General features: G+C 38.2%; 2 protein-coding genes across 7 annotated transcripts in view; one reads left to right on the forward strand and one right to left on the reverse strand.

The window, feature by feature from the left end:
• Positions 1-235, reverse strand: part of pkp4 (plakophilin 4) — a 231,376-nt gene extending 231,141 nt beyond the window's left edge. For all 5 annotated transcript variants that reach the window (XM_060827224.1, XM_060827225.1, XM_060827226.1 and 2 more), the window contains exon 1: positions 66-235. The gene's annotated coding sequence lies outside the window, so the exon portion shown is untranslated. The remainder of the gene's footprint in view (positions 1-65) is intronic.
• A 153-nt stretch (positions 236-388) lies between these two features.
• The window catches only part of LOC132817447 (coiled-coil domain-containing protein 148-like), a 100,661-nt gene continuing 77,830 nt past the window's right edge, over positions 389-23,219 (forward strand). Inside the window, exons 1-3 of one of the 2 annotated variants that reach the window (XM_060827894.1) lie at positions 389-505; positions 8,331-8,390; positions 14,019-14,140. In XM_060827894.1, the coding sequence (XP_060683877.1) occupies positions 8,336-8,390; positions 14,019-14,140 (177 nt within the window). In that variant the 5' untranslated portion in view covers positions 389-505; positions 8,331-8,335. The remainder of the gene's footprint in view (positions 506-8,330; positions 8,391-14,018; positions 14,141-23,219) is intronic. The other variant, XM_060827893.1, reaches the window with a different exon arrangement.

The raw sequence follows: 23,219 nt of genomic DNA on the forward strand, positions 1-23,219 counted from the left end.
TGCTCACTCCCTCCCACATACATACATTCACACACACACGCCTCATTTAACACCGAAACACTTACTGCTCTGGCTGACCGGGCCTGACTTCGAAAGGAAGCACCATAGACGATCAGACGGGAACGGTAACCCCGTTCCGACACCCACAAGCTCTCACTCTCACATCTCCCAACTTCAGGGGGAAAGGGAAAAAAGAGAGAGCGAGCTGGATCCGATCGTCCCTGCGTCACCGCCCTGCTCCCAGGCACGGCTTGGCCGCATTGGTCAGCCCACCAACTACCCTCGCCTCCATTGGGCGCTGCCCTCGCGAAATGAGCCAATTGGGAAGGGCGTACTTGGTTGCCATCGCGGCGTCGCCTGTCAACAATCCGCGGTTGAGTGAGGAAGATGGAAAGGTGAGTGCGGCCTCCTCCACTGCAGCGGGCTCACCTGGCTGCCCCCAGCGCTGGAATCCGCCTCTGGGAACGGCTCACCCATCAGTTTGACCTGCCAGGACTCCTGAGATGTGAGTCAAGTTTCCACCAGTTTACGCAGTAAAAAGGAAGAAGTAATAGTAAATTGTTTTCCTAGTGAACTGATGTTTTTCGCTCCGGAATGTTTTCGTGGATAATGTTAGCATTGTGAGTCCAATATAAATATTGGAGGCAAGATAAACCATTGCATTGCAAGGTATGGTGACTGATAAATAAGTAGCTTCGTAAGTATATATTTTTAAATTTCTCATAAATTCCGTTGATAAACGTTATCCCAAATGTTCAGTCTAATGACTAGGTTCCGTAGATTGATCTTACAAAATGCTGGAAAAGGTAGTGTCTGATTTGTTCTCTCTCTCCCTCTCAGAAAGATTAGCTTCTTCTTGTGCTCTTCGCTGTCCACAACCTCCACATCTGCCATTTCCACCTCTTCCAGAATGAGATCATCCAAGTATATTTCTATTCTTTCCCTTATCAGCATTCTAAACGAACCATTCCCACAGCAACGTTCTAGTGGTCACCTCAATTGCACCTTAAAATCAATTAGTTCTGAGACCATGCCAATACTTCTCCCTGTTCCCAACTTCATCATTGTTATAATGAAATACAATCAAAACTTACAAACCAGATTGATGCCCAAAGCTTAAGTGCCACTGTTGAGTTTGATTTCAGATTGTAGTCTGTCGCCTATTTTCACATAGTAGTGTTAGTGATGATTCTACTAAGCTGAAAATGTGTTGCTGGTCAAAGCACAGCAGGCCAGGCAGCATCTCAGGAATAGAGAATTCGACGTTTCGAGCATAAGTCCTGATGAAGGCTTATGCTCGAAACGTCGAATTCTCTATTCCTGAGATGCTGCCTGGCCTGCTGTGCTTTGACCAGCAACACATTTTCAGCTGTGATCTCCAGCATCTGCAGACCTCATTTTTTACTCGATGATTCTACTAATCCAATTTATACTCAGAATTTTTATTCCTTTCCTTGCTTTTGCTTTATTCCTTTTGCTTTATGCAACTATCCCATTTGTTATTTAGTCTCTCTAAGCACAGATCTCCCTTCCAAGTTCCATCCATAAGCTTTGTACTTAAAATCTGTTATCATTAATATTTCAAAGCCAGAAAATATCATCAACTGAAGATCCTATTCTGTTCATCTTCATAGGTGCTGCCTAATGAGTATTTCCAGATTTTTAAAAAAGAAAACAAAATATAAGCCTACTAGGAATTTCACGCTGTGCATTTCTCATGTTAACATTTTCTTTCTCCTGTTGTGAAGGGATTAGCTATTTGTTAGATGGCTGGTCACTTTACAATATCTTGCATCTCATTCATTACCCAGTGCTTGAAGCCACAAGTAATTTTGAGAGTTTTGAATGAACGTTTCAGCACCTTGTTTCTGGCCAAAGCAGGAATTATTTTTTCCCTATTTATTGACATGACTACTTTCAGTCTCTAGTAATGAGTGAAAGATTGTCACCAAAACATTCAGTTTCAGAGTCACGTTATAAAATTCATAGTCTGATTCACTCGAACCAAAATAATTCTAAAGAAGAGTATCCCATCACCAAGTCCTCTATCGATACACAAATAGTCCTTGACTATATTACTGCCTCATCAAATCAATATCTGACAACCTTTTTATGTCAGTCAGAGCTCGCTAATTAGACGAGATTAACAGCCCCTATCAGGGGACTCATTCTATGAGGTCCAGCTGGCTGATCTTGTTGTAATTACTACATAAACAAATTATTGCATTTGTGCAATAAATGCAGTCAAATATTATGATGCATAGAACTGTAGTATTGTGCCAATGAACTAAACTCCAGACATTCAACATTCTCCATATCAATATACTCCACCTCAACTAGTTGTATTTCCATTGGCATCATTGCTTTCAGATTCCTGCCAATTTAGGTATTGACTCACTCAGAAGCCAGATAATGAGCATAAAACCAAACAACAACTGAATGTTACTGGGATTCATTCACCAAATGTTAGTCAATTCTGTTGTAGAGCCAGAACTGCAAAATAAAACTTCATTCTTGTGAAAGCTGCTGGAAATCTCTACTTTTCTAGGAATCTTTCCAAAGAGCAGGGAATTGATTAAAAAAAAGGCTATCTTCGTCAGAGATACAGCACAAGTTAAGACCAAGAACTATCTATTTGACATCTTAGCAGAGTCAGCAATTTAAATGTGACTCATCATGAAAAAATTTCTAAATTGTAGAAGCTATTACAGAAATTGAGTCTTTAGGTCTACGACATTGCCCTATTAACCTTTTGAAATCTATCAATTTAACCATGCTTCATTTGGTATCTAAGAGATGGTCTTTCTGGTAAATTTCATCCATAAGCTTAGAAGATCCAAAACAAATTGTCAGCTAGCTGATAAAATACTTCATTTCCAATGTTTTTGATTCCCTCCCCCCCCCCCCCCCCCCCCCAAATAAAAGAAATTATACTAGTCCTTGTGTTAGTCCAAGTCCACATAGCCATTTAATTTTTTCCCCACCCTTCACAAAATTCAGATTCCAAGAACATGGTGGGTAATTTACATTAGTTTCAGCCATTATTCACGAAAGTAATTCATTAGAATTTGATTTCCCATCTACCACTTCCCAGCTTTTACCTTAAGCAGTATTTTCTGCTATATTTTCATTCTGAAGCCATATAGGGAAGGAGAAAACCAGTCAATAACTAGAGTTAATCTAGACTTACTCATTATATCTGCGTGTCTTCTCAGCATTTCAATAGTCTCTTTATATTTTAAATAAATATGTAACAGTCAATTAAACTAACTTAAAAGTCATAAGGCTCTTAAAAGGATAAGACTTCAAAAGAAAATTAAGTTAATTAAAATGTAATATGTGCAATTTTTGAGCAATGTAATTCTGACTGGTTGCCCATCTTTTACACTCCATGGACTGCTCCTCAAAACTCTGCTGCCTCATGTCTTATTGATTCATCACACTTTATGGTTGCTAGCTCCCAGTTTAACCAAACATACATTTTAAAATTCTCATTCTAATGTTTCAATCCTTCATGGTCTTTCCCTTCCCTATCTTTGTAACCTTCTCCACCTGTACAACCATCTAGACACTCTTCCTTCCTATATCATTAACTTCACTACCAATCCTTTCCTTCATGCTATCACTGAAGCATGTTCCTGCAGTGGTCTGAGCCCTAGGTTACAAATTTTTGTTTCTCTATTTGTTCATTTCTCTTATCCTTTGAAACACTTACTTCCTCTTTGACCAAATGTTTAGTTTGTTATACTTTCCTGTAAAGTACCATTTGCTACATCAAAGGAACTATATTAATCCAAGTTATCGTTAAACAGCTTGTAGCTGTTATCTCATTAGAGACCAGGAATTGAACTTGAGACATGTTTGGGCTAGAAGATTCATGTATTCACTGAATAACATGTATAAGATAGCTAGCACTTGAAAGGGTTAACACATCATGAGCTAGGCTTTGCCAGTCAAGATAGGAAGAACATTAGACCACTTTCGGAAAAGTGGCTTCAATTTTGATCTATCTGCTATAGGAAGGATGTTGTAAAACTTGAAAGGGTGCAGAAAAGATTTACAAGTATATTGCCAGAATTGGTGGGTTTGAGATATAGGGAAAGGCTGGGGCTATTTTCCCTGGAGTACTGGAGGCTGCAGGGTGATCTTAGAAAATCATAAGGGGCGTGGATAGAGTCAAGGTCTTTTGCCCTGTGGAGGGGAGTCCAAAGTAGAAGACATAAGTTTAAGGTAAAATGTGAAAGATTTAAAAGGGACCTAAGGAGTGACTGTTTTCAGGCGGAGGGTGGTGCATGTATGTAATGAGCTGCCAGATGGGGTGGTGGCTGTACAATTACAACATGTAAAAGTCATCTGGATGGATACATGAATAGGAAAGGTTAGATGGATATGGGCCAAATGCTGGCAAATGGGGTTAGATTAATTTAGGTTATCTGTTGGCATGGAAGAGTTTGACTGAAGGGCCTGTTTCCATACTGTACATCTCTATGACTGTTTGGAAGAACAGTGTATTACCAGTATTTGTATAATTTTTCATAGTGTGTTTTAATGCTAAGTCAATGTAGCTAACTATAATATGCACTTTTATGTTGAACCTGACGTCTTATAAGAGACATCCTATATCCCAGACATAATTCAGCTAGCTTAAATAATAAAACTATTTACTTTTCATCAAGATCAAGCTTATCTTCTACCAAAAACATCATGTGGCCAGCCATCACCACTTGGTACTTGTAGCTGAGACTAATGCCAATACAAAAGTATGTGGCAATGAACTTTTTCAAAGTTTCTGAATCACACCAATATAGTATGCTGAGAGCTTAGAGCCACAACATTGTAATAGGTAAGATCATTAAACCAAATCATTTTGTTCTGATTCTTTTCCAAAGTCTTTTGAAAACTCGTGCCAAAGCAGATTTATCAATTAGCTGTATATATTAATATTATTACTAAAACGTTTCAAATTACAAGAAATATTCTATTATCATTTTGTTTGATAATATGAACAGTAAAAGTACTAAAGCGGCTGAATTTTCATTTTCCTTTGGCCTTGCAGAGAGAAACTCTTCACAAAACTCGGTGAAACTGACACTTAGCCAATGAGGCCTTTGCCGCATCTTATAAAACTTACCTTACTAACCACTTACTCTGCTCCTATTGCACCCATGTTATCTGATTCTAGCCCTATTTTACCACTTGTACCGGCAACAATTCAACTTTGGAGAAATGGTCCAGCAGCCCTAACGCCATCTTGGAAAGGCCATTGCGCATCCAGACAGGCTATGTCTGCTTGGACCTGTCATGCATGGTTACCGACATAAGCTCCAGACATGGTAGAGAAGGAAAAATTAGTGACCTGTTTTGCATGTGGGGACGTGGATGACTTATTGAACAGGATGGTGCCAGGATCAACCATGTAGCCATTACCCCAAAGCATGCCAGCTTGGTCCGAGGTTGCCATTTTGGCCAGTGCAGTCTTTGGAGGAACCCACAGCACTGTAGGAAAATGGTCAATGTCTTTCACTCCATCAGTGTAAGCACCACAATTTTCTCTCCAAAAATTAGTACTCACTTTGTCTCTGCTACTGTTCCCATCTCCAACCAAGGCTCATGCTGTACTGTTCTCATGATTGCTTGCAATATCAACCCTCACTTGCTATAACTCTCATCCCCTAACAGCACTAATCTAACATGTCCTCTGTGCTGCCTATTCACACATCTGGAACACCTCTTACACTGTGCCCCCCACTTTCATCTTTCTTAGTACCTGCCCTTTTCAGTCATTCCAGGAGGAAAACAGATTACAATAGGGCAGGAGATGTCAAGATGGGTGCCAGGCTTCCTGACATGTTGCTGAAAACTCCTTATGAGACGATGATCTTGACTTGGACCACTGAGCAGCTGACCGTGTCCAAGTCCCTGACCAAAGGTTATCTCATTTGACCTAACTAAGGTCGCTGACAATCATGACAAGCTGCTTGGTTTCATGTCTGTGCTAAATGGCATAGCAATACAGCAGAAATGTCAGTTTGATACCTCTGGCAGGATGGATAAATGCAAGTAAAGAGAAGGCAAGCATGAATGCTTTGAGCATCCAAATAGGATTAAAGTGAGTGAACGTGAAAAGAGCAAGTCTGGTCCAGTCAATGGGCTGGGTACCTGAACTTGAACACAAACTGTTCTTGCTGGACCGTTACAAGATAGTTTCCATTGAACCCTGAAGTACAATAGCGAAGTGCAGAAGCTTACTGTAAGTGGATTGGAAATCTGTCATTAGGGTTTTTAGAGGCTGACATATGCTAGATACCAATGTCTGGGGTAATATATAGGATGCATGTACCCATGTAGCGTACCCTGAGATCATAGAATCTCTACAGTGTGGAAACTGGCTAATTGGCCCAACAAGTCCACACTGACCCTCCGAAGAGTAACCCACCCAGACCCATTCTCCTACCCTATTCCTCTACATTTACCCCTGATGAATGCATCTAATGTACACATACTGAACACAATGGGCAATTTAGCATGGCCAATTCACCAAACCTGCACATCTTTGGATTGTGGGAGGAAACTTGAGCATCCTGGGAAACCCACACAGATAAGGGGAGAATGTGCAACTCCACACAGACAGTCGCCCAAGACTGGAATAAAGTGTGAAGTGGATACCTGATGTTGGTGCTTGCTGTTTAACATGGAAGTCCTCCAGAGCAAGCAGTGAACTGAAGTTGCCAAATCCTTTCTGTGGCTTCCATGACAAGAATTAATGGCAGTTGGAATGATGGAAAGTTGCCTATTAATTGAACAAAATGTGCAGTTAATAAAGTCATTAGTGAGCAACAATCCCCCTTAATAGGCAACTTTCAATTGTCTCGTGAGAATTTTGCCTTGACTGGAACTTAATTAAAGGATACAGAATGTTATTCCTGATGTTGAGATGGACCTATTCTACCACACTTCTTTCCATTCATTTCCCTGTAAACTCTGCCTGTAATACTTAACTTACATTGACAACCATTAAAGATAAAAGTTCCTGATGAAGAGCTTATGCTCGAAATGTCAACTCTCCTCCTCAGATGCTGCATGACCAGCTGTGCATTTCCAGCACCACACTCTTTGACTCACACCATTGAAGATAGGGAATCAATAAAGATGATTGTGTTAAATGAAACAAAAAAACCCAGAAAATGCTGAATAACTTAAAATCTCAATGACAATGTATTCCATTTTGAATTGTAACTCTAAATCTTAAATAATTTGTTGCTTCAATTGTATATAAATTAATATTTCATAGAACTATAGTTGAATTTTGTTGCGACTCAGGAGTAATGCACTGGAAATCAAAATCCACTGTTTCTAGAGTTGTCACAAATGTGGAAATTTGTTTAAAACTTTGAATTTTCCAATTGTACCTATGTAATTCAGGTTATAAGAATATGCACAGCTGGCTTTTATCATTCATAAGAAAATCACTAATTGTTATAATCAAATTGAGTTCAATCAATGGCAAGAAAGAACTGTGAATTGCTAAATTTATAACTTAAACTCTACCCCTTTTTAAAAAGAATTCCTATACACATAATACGAACATAAGAGACATGACAAGAATATTAGGAGTAGGAAAAGAAAAAGAGAAACAATTTAAGAACATCAATCTGGGCTGCAGGAGTTAGAGTTGTTTCTTTTTGGTTTCTGCCACTTTCTTTCATTTCCTGCTGATCATATGACTTTGTTTGCACATTGATGTTGTCTTTTATTCACTGGTTGAGAATTTGCTCATTTTAGTGTCTCTGAAGGTAGTTTCCTCAACCTCTGCCCCCCTTTCTCCTTTCAACAGGCAGTTTGCAAAGTCAGCAACTTGCAGGAAAATAGCGAGAATAGTTCCTTGGAGCTTTTTGTGTTACTTGAGATTGAGGTGCTTTTGATTTTAACAAGTTAGGTGTTTCTGTTCTATTATTCACATCCAGGACTGTAGCCACTTTCCCAGGAGCTAATCAAGTGGCTTTTGCTATGCTGAGCCCCACACAACAGCTGTTCAGTTGAAAAATCAAGCAAAGGACATTCCTTAGGCATTACTGCCTGAATGCACACCTGGAGTCAATGCTTCTGGAATTCTCCCCCAACTATTTGAATAAGGCAACATTGGACATCCAACTTATAATGAGTTCTAGTAACTTGTTAAAATTGTAACATCTTCTTCCACACATTGCTTGGTTTAAAGCAATATCCTTTCCAACATTTTAGTCTACAATCTAAAATAAGTAGTCTTTACAATTCTCTGAATTTTTAAAAATTCAATGTATAAAACTGGGATAAACTTTTTTTTTCTTCAGGAGCAATGAGTGGAAGGGATCTTCGAATGTTCATCACAAATCACAGAGCAGATGATGCAGGTATTTATGAATATTCTTTAATAGTAACTCATCTAGTTACTCAGTTTTGTAACCCATTCAATCCAGGTTTGATTTCCTCATTAGTGCATTAGGTCATCTATCGTGGCTCAAAGGTAACATTTTCAGAAAGGAAAAAATCTTCCAGCTTTCCCAATTCTGACTGATGTCTGGGCTGGTATGGGCAGTGATCTTCTGAGGGATACACACCCAGTGTTTACTTTGTTCAGAGCTAGCTGATCCTCAACATATCATATATTTAAATAATTTATCACCATTGCTGTCTGGTCTCTCTGAAGAAAAAAATGACGTGGCAAGGAACCCAATAAATTTGACAGGAATCATTATTGGGAGAAAATAAGTACAGATTAGAAAATAAACTAGCAAAACAATTTTCAAATCCTTATTCTCTAAGTATATTTTGGAAATAGTTTTAAGTTTTCTTCAATTTAGATTTATTCAAATTATACATGTTTAATTGCCTGAATGTTATAAGCCAACCTGTTAAAAATATAGTATAAAATTTAACACTGGCATGATGAAGCCATAATTTTGATTAAGAATGGAGACACAATATTAGTGAACATGCAAATGATCAGCGGCAATTACACTATTAAAATCCAGAGCAGTTAAGTACAAGACAATTTTACACTCATGTTAAAGTCTATTATAGATCAGACCAAACCCCCTCAAATCATGTCAAAGATATAGTCTAGACCCTTTTTCTTAGTTAACATACAAGTGCAGTGTGTTGCGTTCTAGATGCAATTCAATTGGCCAAACTGTTGGACATGAAACAAAACACTGTTTATTCATACACTGTAACTAAAATACAAACAAAAGAAAGGATTGGAATCACTTAACCCTATTGGAAAACTTAACAGAATGATAGGTTATTTAACTATTAAAGAGCAACTGTTCCAAGATAGTAATATACCATAAACATGCCCCTGACAAAGACAAATTCAGTAAAAAAGGCTGTCTCACAATCAGTTCTAGCAGCATGAAGAGAACCCAAGCTTTTAGCTGCAGCAAAGAGAGAGTGAGGGAGATGTAGCGACTTCCACAAACCCAGTAGTAACTAAAAGCTAGACTAAAAATCCTGGTTCTAAGGGAGCTTGACCCCACCCATTCAGACTGCTTCTATTAGGGTCATAGAGATGTACAGCATGGAAACAGACCCTTCAGTCCAACCTGTCCATGCCGACCAGATATCTCAACCCAATCTAGTCCCACCTGCCAGCACCCGGCCCATATCCCTCCAAACTCTTCTTATTCATATACCCATCCAAATGCCTCTTAAATGTTGCAATTGTACCAGCCTCCACCACTTCCTTATTCCATACATGTACCACCCTCTGTGTGGAAAAAGTTGCCCCGTAGGTCTCTTTTATATCTTTCCCCTCTCAACCTAAACCTATGCCCTCTAGTTTTGGACTCCCCGACCCCAGGGAAAGGACTTTGCCTATTTACCCTATCCATGCCCCTCGTAATTTTATAAACCTCTATAATGTAACCCCTCAGCCTCCGATGCTCCAGGGAAAACAGCCCCAGCCTGTTCAGCCTCTCCCTATAGCTCAAATCCTCCAACCCTGGCAACATTCTTGTAAATCTTTTCTGAACCCTTTCAAGTTTCACAACATCTTTCTGATAGGAAGGAGACCAGAATTGCACGCAATATTCCAACAGTGGTCTAACCAATGTCCTGTATAGCCCCAACATGATCTCCCAACTCCTGTACTCAATACTCTGACCAATAAAGGAAAGCATACCAAACGCCTTCTTCACTATCCTATCTACCTGCAATTCCACTTCAAGGAACCCTGAACCTGCACTCCAAGGACTCTTTGTTCAGTAACACTCCCTAGGACCTTACCTTTAAGTGTATAAGTCCTGCTAAGATTTACTTTCCCAAAATGCAGCACTTTGCATTTATCTGAATTAAACTCCATCTGCCACTTCTCAGCCCATTGGCCAATCTGGTTAAGATCTTGTTGTAATCTGAAGTAATCTTCTTCGCTGTCCACTACACCTCCAATTTTGGTGTCATCTGCAAACTTACTAACTATACCTCTTATGCTCACATAGTTCCTTGAAAGTAGAGTTACAGGTAGATAGGATAGTGAAGAAGGTGTTTGGTATGCTTTTCTTTATTGGTCAGAGCATTGAGTACAGGAGTTGGGAGGTCATGTTGCGGCTGTAGAGTATATTGGTTAGGCCACTTTTGGAATATTGCATGCAGTTCTGATCTTTTTCCTTTTGTAAGGATGTTGTGAAACTTGACAAGGTTCAGAAAAGATTACAAGGATGATGCCAGATTTGTAGGATTTGAGCGATAGAGGCTGAACAGGCTGGGGCTGTTTTCCCTGGAGCGTCAGAAGCTGAGGGATGAACTCATAGAGGTTTATAAAATCAAAAGGGGCATGGATAGGATAAACAGGCAAGGTCTTTTCCCCAAGGTGGGGGAGTCCAGAACTAGAGGGCATAGGTTCAGGGTAAAATATAAAAGGGAGCTAAGGGGCAACTTTTTCATGCAGAGGGCGATGTGTGTATGGAATGAGCTGCCAGAGGAAGTAGTAGAGGCTGGTACAATTACAGCATTTAAAGGCATCTGGTTGGGTAAATGAATTGTAAGGGTTTGGAGGGATATGAGTCAAATGTTGGCAAGCGGGGCTAGATTAAATTAGGATATCGTCGGCATGCATGAGTTGGATTAAAGAGCCTGTTTCCATGCTGTATATCTCTATGACTCTAAATACAAAACGGAGATAGTGAGGATAAAATTAGATTCAGGAAATACACAAATAATTTAAACCCCATTTTGGTGGAGTACAGTTCATTAATTTGATGGTACGTTATCACAATGTATTGTTGAGACCAAATGTTTATTGAAAGTACTGTTGAGTTGTTGTTTGTAAAAGTAATCACTGGATTATTTTTCTTATCCTTCATTTTCTATACTATTTGTTATGTTAACTGAAGAATCAGTAATAATGATAGAATTATGAATCAAAACATGCTAAATTCAATATTGTGTGTGTAATGTCATTGTCAACATTTCAAGGTGTTTTGAGTCTGACTTCTAACTGTATTTTAGACAGTATTTTTTTAAAAAATCCATTTTGACATGAGGATTTTATATATTTTGTGAATTTTCATAATTAATATAATTCCAATGGAATTAAAAATCATTATGTCAATAAAAGAGGATGTCCTCCAGTTAAATACTTTTGCATCAGTGAGGTGGAACTGCATATTCTGTCAAAAGTGGAGCAACAAGCAATTAAAATAATCCATATGAATCGACAAAGTAAAGGTGTTGAAAAAGAAATATCAAAGGTGATTTTGGATCATAAAGGGGACCTAGGCAGGGAGACAGAGGGCATGTCAAAGGTACTAAATGAGCAGTTTGCATCTGTCTTTATTGAGGAAGCTGCTGCTGCCAAAGCCATAATGGATGAGAAGATAGTTGAAATACTAGATTGGGTAAAAATTGGTTAGATAAAGACACTGAGACAGACTGCCTGTGTTAAAATTGTTAAGTCATCAGGATCAGATTAAGTGCAACAAAGATACAGGGAAATAAAGTTAGAAATTGTGAAGTAATGGCTGTACTCTTCCAATCCACCACCACTTAGGGTGGTGCTTGAATAGAACAGAATTGCAGATTGTTGTTCAAAAAAAATAAGAATCAACCCACCAACTACAGGCTGGTCAATATTAATCTTATTTGGTGGCAAAGCTTTTTGAAATGAGAATTTAGGAGAAATTAAATCACTTGGACAAGCGTGGGTTAACCAAGAAATCATATGAACTTACAATTTAAGAACAGGAGTAGGCCATTCAGAGTCTTGAGCCTATTCCACCACTTGATAAGATCATGTCTAATTTGGTTGTGGCATCTATTGTACTTCCATATCTAGCCTCTATACTTTTTCACTCCCTTTATTAGTCAATAATCTAACTCAGCTTTAAAAATATAAAGACAGTTACAGATATGAATAACCCTCAGAGAAAAATCTCATCCTCATCGCCATCTTAAAAGGAAGACACCTTATTTTAAAGTTTAGTATCTCACATAACAAGATTGTTGGCATTCATCCTGTCAAGTTCTCTCAGCATCATTTGTTTCATTAAGATTACCTCCTATTCTTCTAAACTCCAGTTAATATACACTCAATCTGTCTAGTCTTTTCTCATAAAATAATTCCCTCATCCCAGGAAGAATGTAAGTGTTTAATTTGAGACACTTCTTTTGAAGAGATAGCACAAAGATTTGATGAAGGCGATGTTGTTGAGGTGCTGTACATGGATTTCTAAAAGGTATTTGGTAATGTACCATGTAACAAGCTTGTCAACAGAGTCGAGCTCATTGAGTAAAAGAGACAGCAGCAGCATGGATACGAGGTTGTTTGAGTGACCGGAGACAGAACGTAGTGTTTGTTTTTCAAAATGTAGGAAGGAATATAATGGGACTCCCCAGTGATCAGGATTAGAACCACACCATTTCTGATTTATGAATTTTGATTTTAAAACAACATTTTATTTTATTCTTAATGTTCTAGACTTGGGCACATGTTCAAACTTTGTACATAACAAAACTTAGAAATATTGTGTACTGTAGGATATTGACAGATTTTAAGAAGACATCACTGATGGAATGGGTGCAGGGGAGTGGAAAGTAACACATGTTTGTATGAAGAGTCAGAATAGGCAATACAAAGGATACAATTTCAAAGGGAGTGGAGGAGTAGAGGGACCAAAATATTGATGAATTGTTGAAAATGGCACAGCAGGTTGAGATAGTACTTAGAAAAGCACATGAATTCCTAGGTTTTATATGTAGAAACATAGGGTACAAAAGCAAAGAAGTACTAATGAACTTTTATAAAAGAGAGATTCAACATCAACTGGAGTATTGTGATAATAGAGTCATAGAGTTTTACGATCTTTCAGTCCAACTCATCCATGCCAATCAGACATCCCATTCTGTCCTCGTCCCATTTGCCAGGATTTGGTCCAGATCCCTCTGAACCCTTCCTATTCATATGTGTTCAACTTTGAGCACAGCACTTCAGGAAACATGTGAAAGCTATCGAGATGTCACAGAAAACAATGATGAGAATGATTCTGAGAATGAGACTTCAGTTAAATGGAGCAATTAGCAAAGATGGAACTGTTCTAAGAGAAAAAAGATTGAGAGGATATTTGATAGAAATGTTCGAAATGATGTGGGGTCTGGACAGATTAGATATGGTGAAACCATTTCTATTCCTAAGAGTGAAGAACTAGAGAATACCTATTGAAAGTAATTGCCAAGTGAACCAGAGGCAACATAAGGTAAATAATATAAGTGCATGATCTGCAAAAGGATAATGTGTAGGCCTAGCAAGTAATTAGGAAAGCTAATAGAATGTTAAAATTTATTGTGAAGGGAATTGATTCATAAGAAAAGAGATTAGGCTTCAGTTTTACAAAACCCTGGTTAGATCGAATCTGGAATATTGTGGAAGAATTAAGATGTCAAACTCAAAACCAATATTTTTATGTGCTCTTATATTTCACCTTTCCAGGCACAAATAATCGTGACACTGCAATGAAATTTCTAATGCTTTAATCATTTTCTATTAGAGAAACTGGTTATAAGAATGAAATATGGCCTTGGAAGTCAAAAGTATAAGCCAGTTGACTATGAACAACTTAAGGCTCTTGCTGAAGCCAAAAGGGTGGCATGTCTTCACACTGATCTTAAGGTAAATCAAATTTATGCAAAGGTAAGAACAGAATGCAATACCATAACTAATAATAGTCAATGGTAAATAAAAATATATCAACAAAAGAGAATATAACATAATGATAATGTCACAGAACTTGTAATCCAGACACCTAGACTTATGCTCTGGGGTTCAGGTCCAAATTCCACCATGGCATCTGATAGAATTAAAGTTCAATAGATGAAAATGTCTGGAATGAAAAGCTAGTAATTGTAACCCTGAAATTACAATTGATTGCAGTAAAAACCCAACTTGTTCACTGGCATCCTCTAGGGAATGAAATCTGCCATCCTAACTTAGTCTGCCTTATCAACAGCATTGTGATTGACCATAAACTCCCCTCTGAAATGCCTTAGCAAGTTTTTCAGTTCAAGGGAAATTAAGAGTGTGCAACAGATGCTGACCTGCCAGCAAAAATCATATCCTGAGTGAATAGAAAAGCTTTTTGTTGCTAATATGAAATTAAGAACTGTGGATGCTGGAAATCTGAAACAAAACAGAAATTGCTGGTAAAACTCAGCAGGACTGGTAGTATCCATGGAAAGAAAGCAGAGATAACATTTAGTGTCCGGCAACTCTTCAATAGCTTGTTAAGTCTGCTTTCTTCTTGGACCTGGTGAGTTTCACCAGTAATTCCTGTTTTTGTTTCATTGTTTTCTTTGAGAAATAAGCAAAAGAAAATTTACAGCCCAGGAACAGGCCCTTCCGCCCTCCATGCCTGAGCCGATCCAAACGTACTGTCTAAACCTGCCGGTCAATTCCTAAGCATTTGTATCCCTCTGCTCCCCACCTACTCATGCATCTATCCAGACGCACCTTAAATGAATCTACCGTGCCTGCATCTACCACCTCTGCTGGCATTACGTTTCCAGACGCCCACCACCTTCTGTGTGAAGTACTTGCCACGTGTATCCCCTTAAACCTCCACCTTTCACCTTGAAAGCATGACCTCTCGTTATTGAATCCTTCATTCTGGGAAAAAGCTTGTCTGTATCCACCCTGTCTACACCCTTCATGATTCTGTAAACCTCAATAAGGTCCCCCCTCAATCTTTTTTTCTAGTATAAATAAACCTTACCTACTCAACCTCTCTTCATAGCTAGCACCTTCATACCAGGCAACATCCTCATAAACGTTCTCTGCACCCTCTCCAAAGCGTCCACATCCTTTTGGTAATGTGACGACCAGAACTGTGCACAGTATTCTAAATGCAGCGAACCAATGTTTTGTATAATTTCAACATAACTTGCCAGCTCTTATACTCCAATGAAGGCAAGCAAACTCTATCCACATGTGCAGTAACCTTCAGGGTATAATGGACCTGCACTCCCAGATCTCTCTGCCCATCAACTTTTCCCAAGGCTCTTCCATTCATTATATAATTTGCTTTAGAATTAGACTTGCCTAAATGCATCACCTCACATTTGTCTGGATTGAAAGCCATCTGCCACTTTTCTGCCCAACTCTCCAGTTTATCTATATCCTCCTGTATTCTCTGACAGTCCCTTACGCTTTCTGCTACTCCACCAATCTTTGTGTCATCTGCAAACTTGCTGATCATACCAACAGTGCCCTCTTCTAGATCGTTCATGTATATTACAAACAACAGTGCTCCAATACTGACCCCTATGTAACACCACTGGTCACCTTTCTCCATTTCGTGAAACTCCCTTCAACCACTACGCTCTGTCTCCTGTTGCTCAGCCAGTTCTTTATCACCTAGCTAGAACACCCTGCACATCATGTGACTTCACTTTCTCCCTTAGTCTACAATGGGGAATCTTATCAAACGCCTTTCTAAAGGCCATGTATATGACATCAACAGCCTTTACTTCGTCTAACAACTTGGTCACTTCATCGAAGAACTCTATTAAGTTGGTAAGGCACGATTTCCCCTGCACAAAACCATGTTGCCTATCACTGATAACTTCATTCTTTTCTAAATATAAATGGACCCTATCTCTCAGTACCCTCTCCAGCAACTTCCCTACCACTGACGTCAGGCTCACTGGTCTGTAGTTACCCGGAATATCCCTACTACCCTTCTTGTACAGGGGGATTACATGAGCAACCTTCCAGTCCTCCAGCACCTCACCTGTATTTAAGGATGCCACAAAGATATCTGTCAGGGCCCCAGTTATTTCCTCCCTCGCCTCCCTCAGCTACCTGGGATAGATCCCATCCGGTCCTGGGGATTTGTCCACCTTAATAACCTCCAACATACATAACACATCTTCCCTACTTATGCCAACGTGATCCAGACTAATTAAACTTCTATCTCTAATCTCAAGATTCATCATGTTCCTCTCCTCAGTGATCACTGATGCAAAGTAATCATTCAGAATCTCACACATTCTCTCAGGTTCGGCACACAGCCTTCCTTCATCATCCTTTAGTGGACCGTTCTCAATTTGGTCTAGTTCATGGAAGAATTGTGTTGAGACATATCTCGGAAGATTATTTCTGCATATCTCTCCATATTGACCTCCAGAAAGCAGGTTGCCAACTTGCCCTAACAATTTGAAAACCTTGTATGAATCTTACTATTTTTTTATAGATATACAGTGGAAAACATTCTATCTGGATTCATCATACCATAGTTTGGCACTGCTCTCCCCAAAACCATAAGAAACTACAGAGAGTCATGTACACAGCCCAGTCTGTCTCATAAACCAGCCTTCTATCCATTGACTCTGTATTTCCTGCTGCCCCGGGAAACCTAGCAACATAATCAAAGACTCCTCCAACTGGGTTGTACATTTTTCAACCTCTTCTGGGCAGATGATATTAAAGTCTGTATACACATGCGAAGATTCCAGAACAGCTTCTTCCCCACGGTTATTAGACCTCTGAACGGACCTCTCAAGTTTTAAATTTAATGTTGATCTCACTCCCTGAGCACCTTCTCTGCAGCCTTAACATTATATTCATTGCTCTGTTCTATAACCATAATGCACTTTGTATGGACTGCAGGCAAAGCAAAGCTTTGCTATACCTAGGTACATGTGACAATAAGAAATTAAATCAAAAGAATGCAGTATTTTAGAACAGTAACTCAAACAGGTCTGCATACCAGATATGGAAATGTTGGTTCATTTATATTTAATCTTTGGACTGATAGAAACTTGCTAACTGGGTTTTCTTGTTCATCTCTTGTGACTTTGAGATAGCCATAAGAATATAGTTACTTGAAGATTAGAAACTCAACTTTATGCAACATAGAGACAATTTTAAATTTAAAAGTTCTGAAGACTGATCACTGGTTCCAAAATGTTGACTCTGTTTTCTCTACACAGATGTTGCCAGACTTGCTAAGTTTCTGGAGCAATTTCTATTTGTTTGTGACTTTAGAGAGTTTATTCTATTCACTGTTTTTCTCTTTCCTTTCTTCCTTACCATTTTCTTGCACACACAAGGTAGAAAAGACCATCATTCTCAGTCCATTAGACAGTGGAACCTCATGCATCACCCTCTAATGTATCTAGTAAATCCCATCTTGGGGAATGCAATTATATTTAAAAACATATTGTGGTCAATTTTAAAAAGAATTGAGAAATTCATGCCTGAAATTGTAAGGCAATCCAGGCGAGTGTGGTATGTAACCAGATAAACTAATTATTCCACTCATGAGTTCTAATTTTCTTGGAAATGTAGAATATTACAGGACCAATGACAAATATTTTCATCTGAATAACTGAATTCAAATGAACAAACTAGTCATTATCTCTAATCTTCAATAACACCTGTCTCCCTTTTAAAGCTCCCCCATTGGCTTGGCCAAATGGTTAAAATTTTCTTCAGCTTTTCTGCCATTGAAAATCATTGATAAATAATCTGGGCTGTGCTAAGAAACCAGAAACCAATTTATAATTATTAATCAAGTTCAAAATGTGATACATTTGGGTGAGTTAAATTTACATACAATAATAAAAAGGCAGAATAAATACGCACATCCATTGCACCTTTTTCGTATGGAAAAGAAGGGTTCATGAAGCCAATTCATGCTACATTCCCATGATAACACCCTGTCTATTTCAAGTCTCACTACTTGATCTGAGAACTAAGATTGACAATTAACTGCATCTCCATGCTAGTGATGGCCCAAGTAGTCAGCACTCTCCCCTCATTCTGCATCAATTAGTGTCTACTTTTTTCAAGTTTTTGCGTCCTCACGTTCTGATGAGTGCAATATGGATTTGATTCCTTGTCCTGTTTTAGCAATTTTAAAGTTCTGTTCTACCAGAAAAAGTATTTAAATGCATCACTCATAATATTAAATCGGTTTCTAGTGTAATTTGTAGCACACATGCAGCAAATGTTGTCTTTTGGCTCACTTAATTTCTCCTAATCAGGTCAATAATTTGCCTTCAATTTTATAAATTTTAGTTGGCACTGTCATGTGGAATTTATTGATTGCCAAAGAGAAGTCCATGTAAGCCATACAACATCATAGAACAGTTCCAGCATGGAAGGAAACTCATCATGTTTGTGCCATGTCTCTGTAACAGCTGCACAGCTAGTCCAACTTCCCAGACTTTTCACCATAGATCTGCAATTTTTTTGTTTGCAAATGATTATCTAATTCCATTTTGAAGTACATGAGTAATTCTACCTCCACCACAGACTAACGTTTTGCTGTGTAAAGTAATTTTTCCTCATGTCACCTCTGTTTCTATTGCCAATTATCTTAAAATAGAGTCCTTTGGTTCTTGACCTCTCCACAAATGTGAACAGTTTCTCTCTACCTACTTTGTTCCAACCTGCCATACCTTTTACCATCTGTATAAAGTACTTCCCTCAACCTTCTCTTTTCAAATGGATAGTTCACTTTCCCACTCTATCCATGTAACTGATATCGATTGTCATCAGAACCATTCCTGTAAATTTCTTCTGCACCCTCTCCAATGCCTTCATTCTTTTGTACAGTAAAATGTCCAAAATTGGAGACAATTATCTTTTTAAACTCCGATCAGTGACTTATAAAGCTTCACCATAATTTGTTTCTGTACGCAAGATTCAGGTATGCCTTATTAACTGCTTTCCCAATATGCAGTGCCACCATCAAGGATTTCAGAGTCTCTCTGCTACTGTACAATTTTTAATATTGTGTTCTTTGTTTTATACTGCTTTCCCTTGTTCTTCATATGAAAATGAGTCAATTTGAATTTCTTTCTAGTAAATTTCATATGGTATTTTTCCACCATTCCATTACCATTCCCATTTCTACAACTAGTTATTTCCTTAAGAATCTCTGTTAAGATGAAACATGAGCTGCATTCAATATATTTACATTAGCTCTCTCTAATTAGCTAAAATTTCTGTGAAATGCTCAGCCACTCTGCACCTCTCAATCTAAATATTTCTGCTTTTGCTAAAAGCCTCTCCACACTATGAAATAATATATTCTACCACTTGGTCACTGCTATTGGTAACCTATAAGTTCCATTGCAGTTTTCAGTGCTGTCTTCATTTATCAATTCTGATAGTTTCTGTTGATTGCATTCCATTCCTTATACCTTTTTCTAATTGTAAGAGATTGTAAAGGCCCCATTCTTTTCCTTGCATTTTCTTCTCTTACTATTATTCAAATAGTATTTTGTTATCAATGAAATTATCTTTCCTGTGCCAGTTGCATTCTTGTCTTTGAGCAGCCAACGTTGGATGACTGACTCAAAATTAGTTTAAAACAAGTATCTCCTCTTTAAAGGGGAAAAAAACAATTCAATATTTGCTGTAAAACTAAAATAAAATTAATATATCATATCATAATATTATTGTTCATATCAGCAGTTCATATCACCAGTTACAAGATTAGATTTGAAATTTGGGAGGTCCAATCAGAAGTCTAATAACATCAGGGAAAAAGCAGTTCTTGAACCTTTTGGTACGTGTTTAAACTTTTATGTCTTCTGCCTCATGGAAAGGTTGGAAGAGATTACAACCAGGGGTGGGAAAGGTCCTCTTATAAGAGAACATAGAACTAGCACTATTTAAAAAAATTTGTGGTGACCCATTTAAATAGAGATAAGGTGAGTTTTTTTTTGAGAGGATTGTGCATCTTTAGATTTCCTGTCAAAGTCGTGAAACCAGAGTCATTGAATATTTTTAAGGCAATGGTAGATAGATGCATGTTATGCAAGGAAGTGAAAGCTGATCAATAGTTATGTGAGCATTTGGATTTAAGTTTCTAATCAAATCAGTTATTGCAAGGTGGAACAGGCTCAAGGGGAGTGAATTACATACTCGAGCCATTAATCTGTATGTTTGGGAGCAAGGTAAACAATTGAATTTATGTTGTTGCTCATGAAATAATGTAACTAGAGAAAGACAGTGCATTTCTCCCATCTTGGTCAAAACAAACCTTGTGCTATTCTTTGTCAGGACATTGAGTAATTCATATGTCTGAAGAATTATGTCTCAACAGGATCATAATAATGCTCTGTGCATTTGTTTATTAACTAACTATTTGGGCAAAAGACCCTGACCTGTCCTTCTGCCCTTTTGCTGTCGTCTTCATATCTCTCAGCTTCAACATATTATTTTTTGACCCTGCTTAAATACTTACTCTACATGAAAGGAACATTAAAGTATGCCCATCACCGTGAGTGATTTGAATTCTGCACTTGCCGTTTTCATTTTATTTAGTGTTTTAAGATATTTTTACTTCCTTTATAATGACTTTGCCACATCTCACCTGCTCAATTTTCTTTTAAGAATTTCTAATACTTAAAGTTAAATGTTTCCATTGGTCTTGTCCCATCATCCATTTTGGATGTTAGCCTAACATGACAAGTAATTTAAAATCTGACAAAACTGATTTGAGTGGGTCATTTTTGAAATGACTGTTTTGGAATTGAACACGTATTGCAGTAGTATATAAATTATTCCGCCTAAGGTGCCAAACTTCAGGCATAAGCTTTTAAAATATAAGTTTTATGCTCCATGGGGCGATTCAATTTAATGTAACAATTCTTCAAAAGTAATTGGTTTAAAGGAATAATCTTCTAATAGCCATGTAATGGTACTGAAACACTAATTGAAAAATACACTTTATTATTTTGTGGCTAGAGTTAGGTTTGTCTTCCCAGTTATCCAACCAAGCCCACATCTGAACCAGATATTAACTAAGAAGGTTGGAGGAAAAGTCCAATGGCATGTCAAACAACTGTTTATTTATGCACCTTCTAATCATTGATTCAAAATGAATATTTTTAAAGCTGTGGTAGTAGAATCATTTTCATGCCTTTTCTATTGCAAACATGCACAGCAATGCAAGCAAATGCTTTTATAAGCCTTTATAACAGGAAATCGATTCTTTGGTTGGTTTACAATACCACAAATGTTTAATGTACAGTAGCTACACCATTCAGTTTTGCAGAACTAGTCTATTGTTATGGACATATTGTCTCACACAATGTGGAGTAGCGATGTTCAGGAATTACTAGAATCTTCCACACATGGTTTAATATTAACGTTATATCTATGTAAAATGCAGTGGCCTATGCCAATATCAATATTGTGTGTGGCCTTTAAATCTCTTCAGCAGAATTAATTAATTCTTTAAGTAAAATCCACCAACACATTGGTATTAAATTATATAGGCATTCCAACATTTGACTTGGAATTTTCAAAAATTAATACTTTGGACAAGTAGGTTAATATCATATCAATTCTAGCCTACCTGCCTCGATCCCTTGCAATTCGCCATAGCTACAACAGGTCCACGGCAGACACTATCTCCCTGGCTTTACATTCATCCCTGGATTATCTGGATAACAAGGACACCTACGTCAGGCTCCTACTCATTGATTACAGCTCCGCCTTCAACATTATAATTTCAACTAAACTAATCCCCAGAGTCTGAGACCCAGGTGTCTGCTCTGCCCTCTGCAACAGGATCCTTGGTTTCCTGACCCATAAACTGCAATCAGTGAGAATAGGCAAGAGCACTTCCTCCACAACAATCCTCAACACTGGCATCTCACAGGGTTGCGTACTCAGCTTCTTGCTATATGCCTTGGATACTCATGACTGTGTGGCCAAATTTTGTTGTAAATTCATCTACAATTTTACTGACATCACCATCATTATAGGCTGGATCTCAAACAATGATGAGGCAGAATACAGGAAAAAGATAGAGAGCCTGGTGGCATGGTGTAAAGTTACCAATCTTCTCAACATCAGCAAAATCAAAGAGCTGGTCATTGACTTTAGAACACCTATCTACATCAGAGGAGCTGAGGTGGAGATCGTCAAGAGAGTCAAGTTCCTGGGGTGATGATTGCCAACAATCTGTGTTGGTCCACCCTCATTGATGCAATGGTCAAGAGAGTGCAACAACATCTCTATTTCCTCAGGATGTGAAGGAAATCTTTATAGAGACTTACCAATTTTCATTTTATAGATGCACCACAGAAAGCATTCCATCCGATGCATCACAGCTTGCTATGGCAACTGCTCTGCCCAGGACCATATGAAACTGCAGCGAGTCATTAACACAGCCCAGTCCATCATGCGAGCCAACCTTCTATCCATTGACTCCCTCTATACTTACAACTGCCTTGGAAAGGCAATTAATATAATCAAAGACCCCCTCCCATCCCAGTTACAATCTCTTCTAACCTCTTTCATCAGGCAGAAAACATGATAGCTTAACACACGTACCAACAGATTCAAGAACAGCTTCTTCCTTACTATTACTAGACTTCTCAAATTTCAAATTTAATGTTGACCTTGCTCTTTGTACACTTCTCTATATTGCATTCCTCGCTCTGTTCTATTACTGTTGTGCATTTTGTATGGTATGATCTGCCTGTACTGCATGCAAAACAAAATTTTTTGCTGTACCTAGGTACATGTGACAATAAATCAAATCAAGTTAAATATAATCAATTTACATTAATGAGAAAATGTAATGTCTAGGGTACTTTTGCACTATGCCATGGAGTGGTTGAAAACAAGTGTGATCTTCTCCATCTCACTGAGTTCTAGATTTCATTTGTGTTGTTGAGTTGAGGGAGGGATAAGTAAAAGATAGGGAGGACAAAGATAACATAAG

The sequence above is a fragment of the Hemiscyllium ocellatum genome, chromosome 7 (genome assembly GCF_020745735.1).
Source record: "Hemiscyllium ocellatum isolate sHemOce1 chromosome 7, sHemOce1.pat.X.cur, whole genome shotgun sequence".
Lineage (NCBI taxonomy): Eukaryota > Metazoa > Chordata > Chondrichthyes > Orectolobiformes > Hemiscylliidae > Hemiscyllium > Hemiscyllium ocellatum.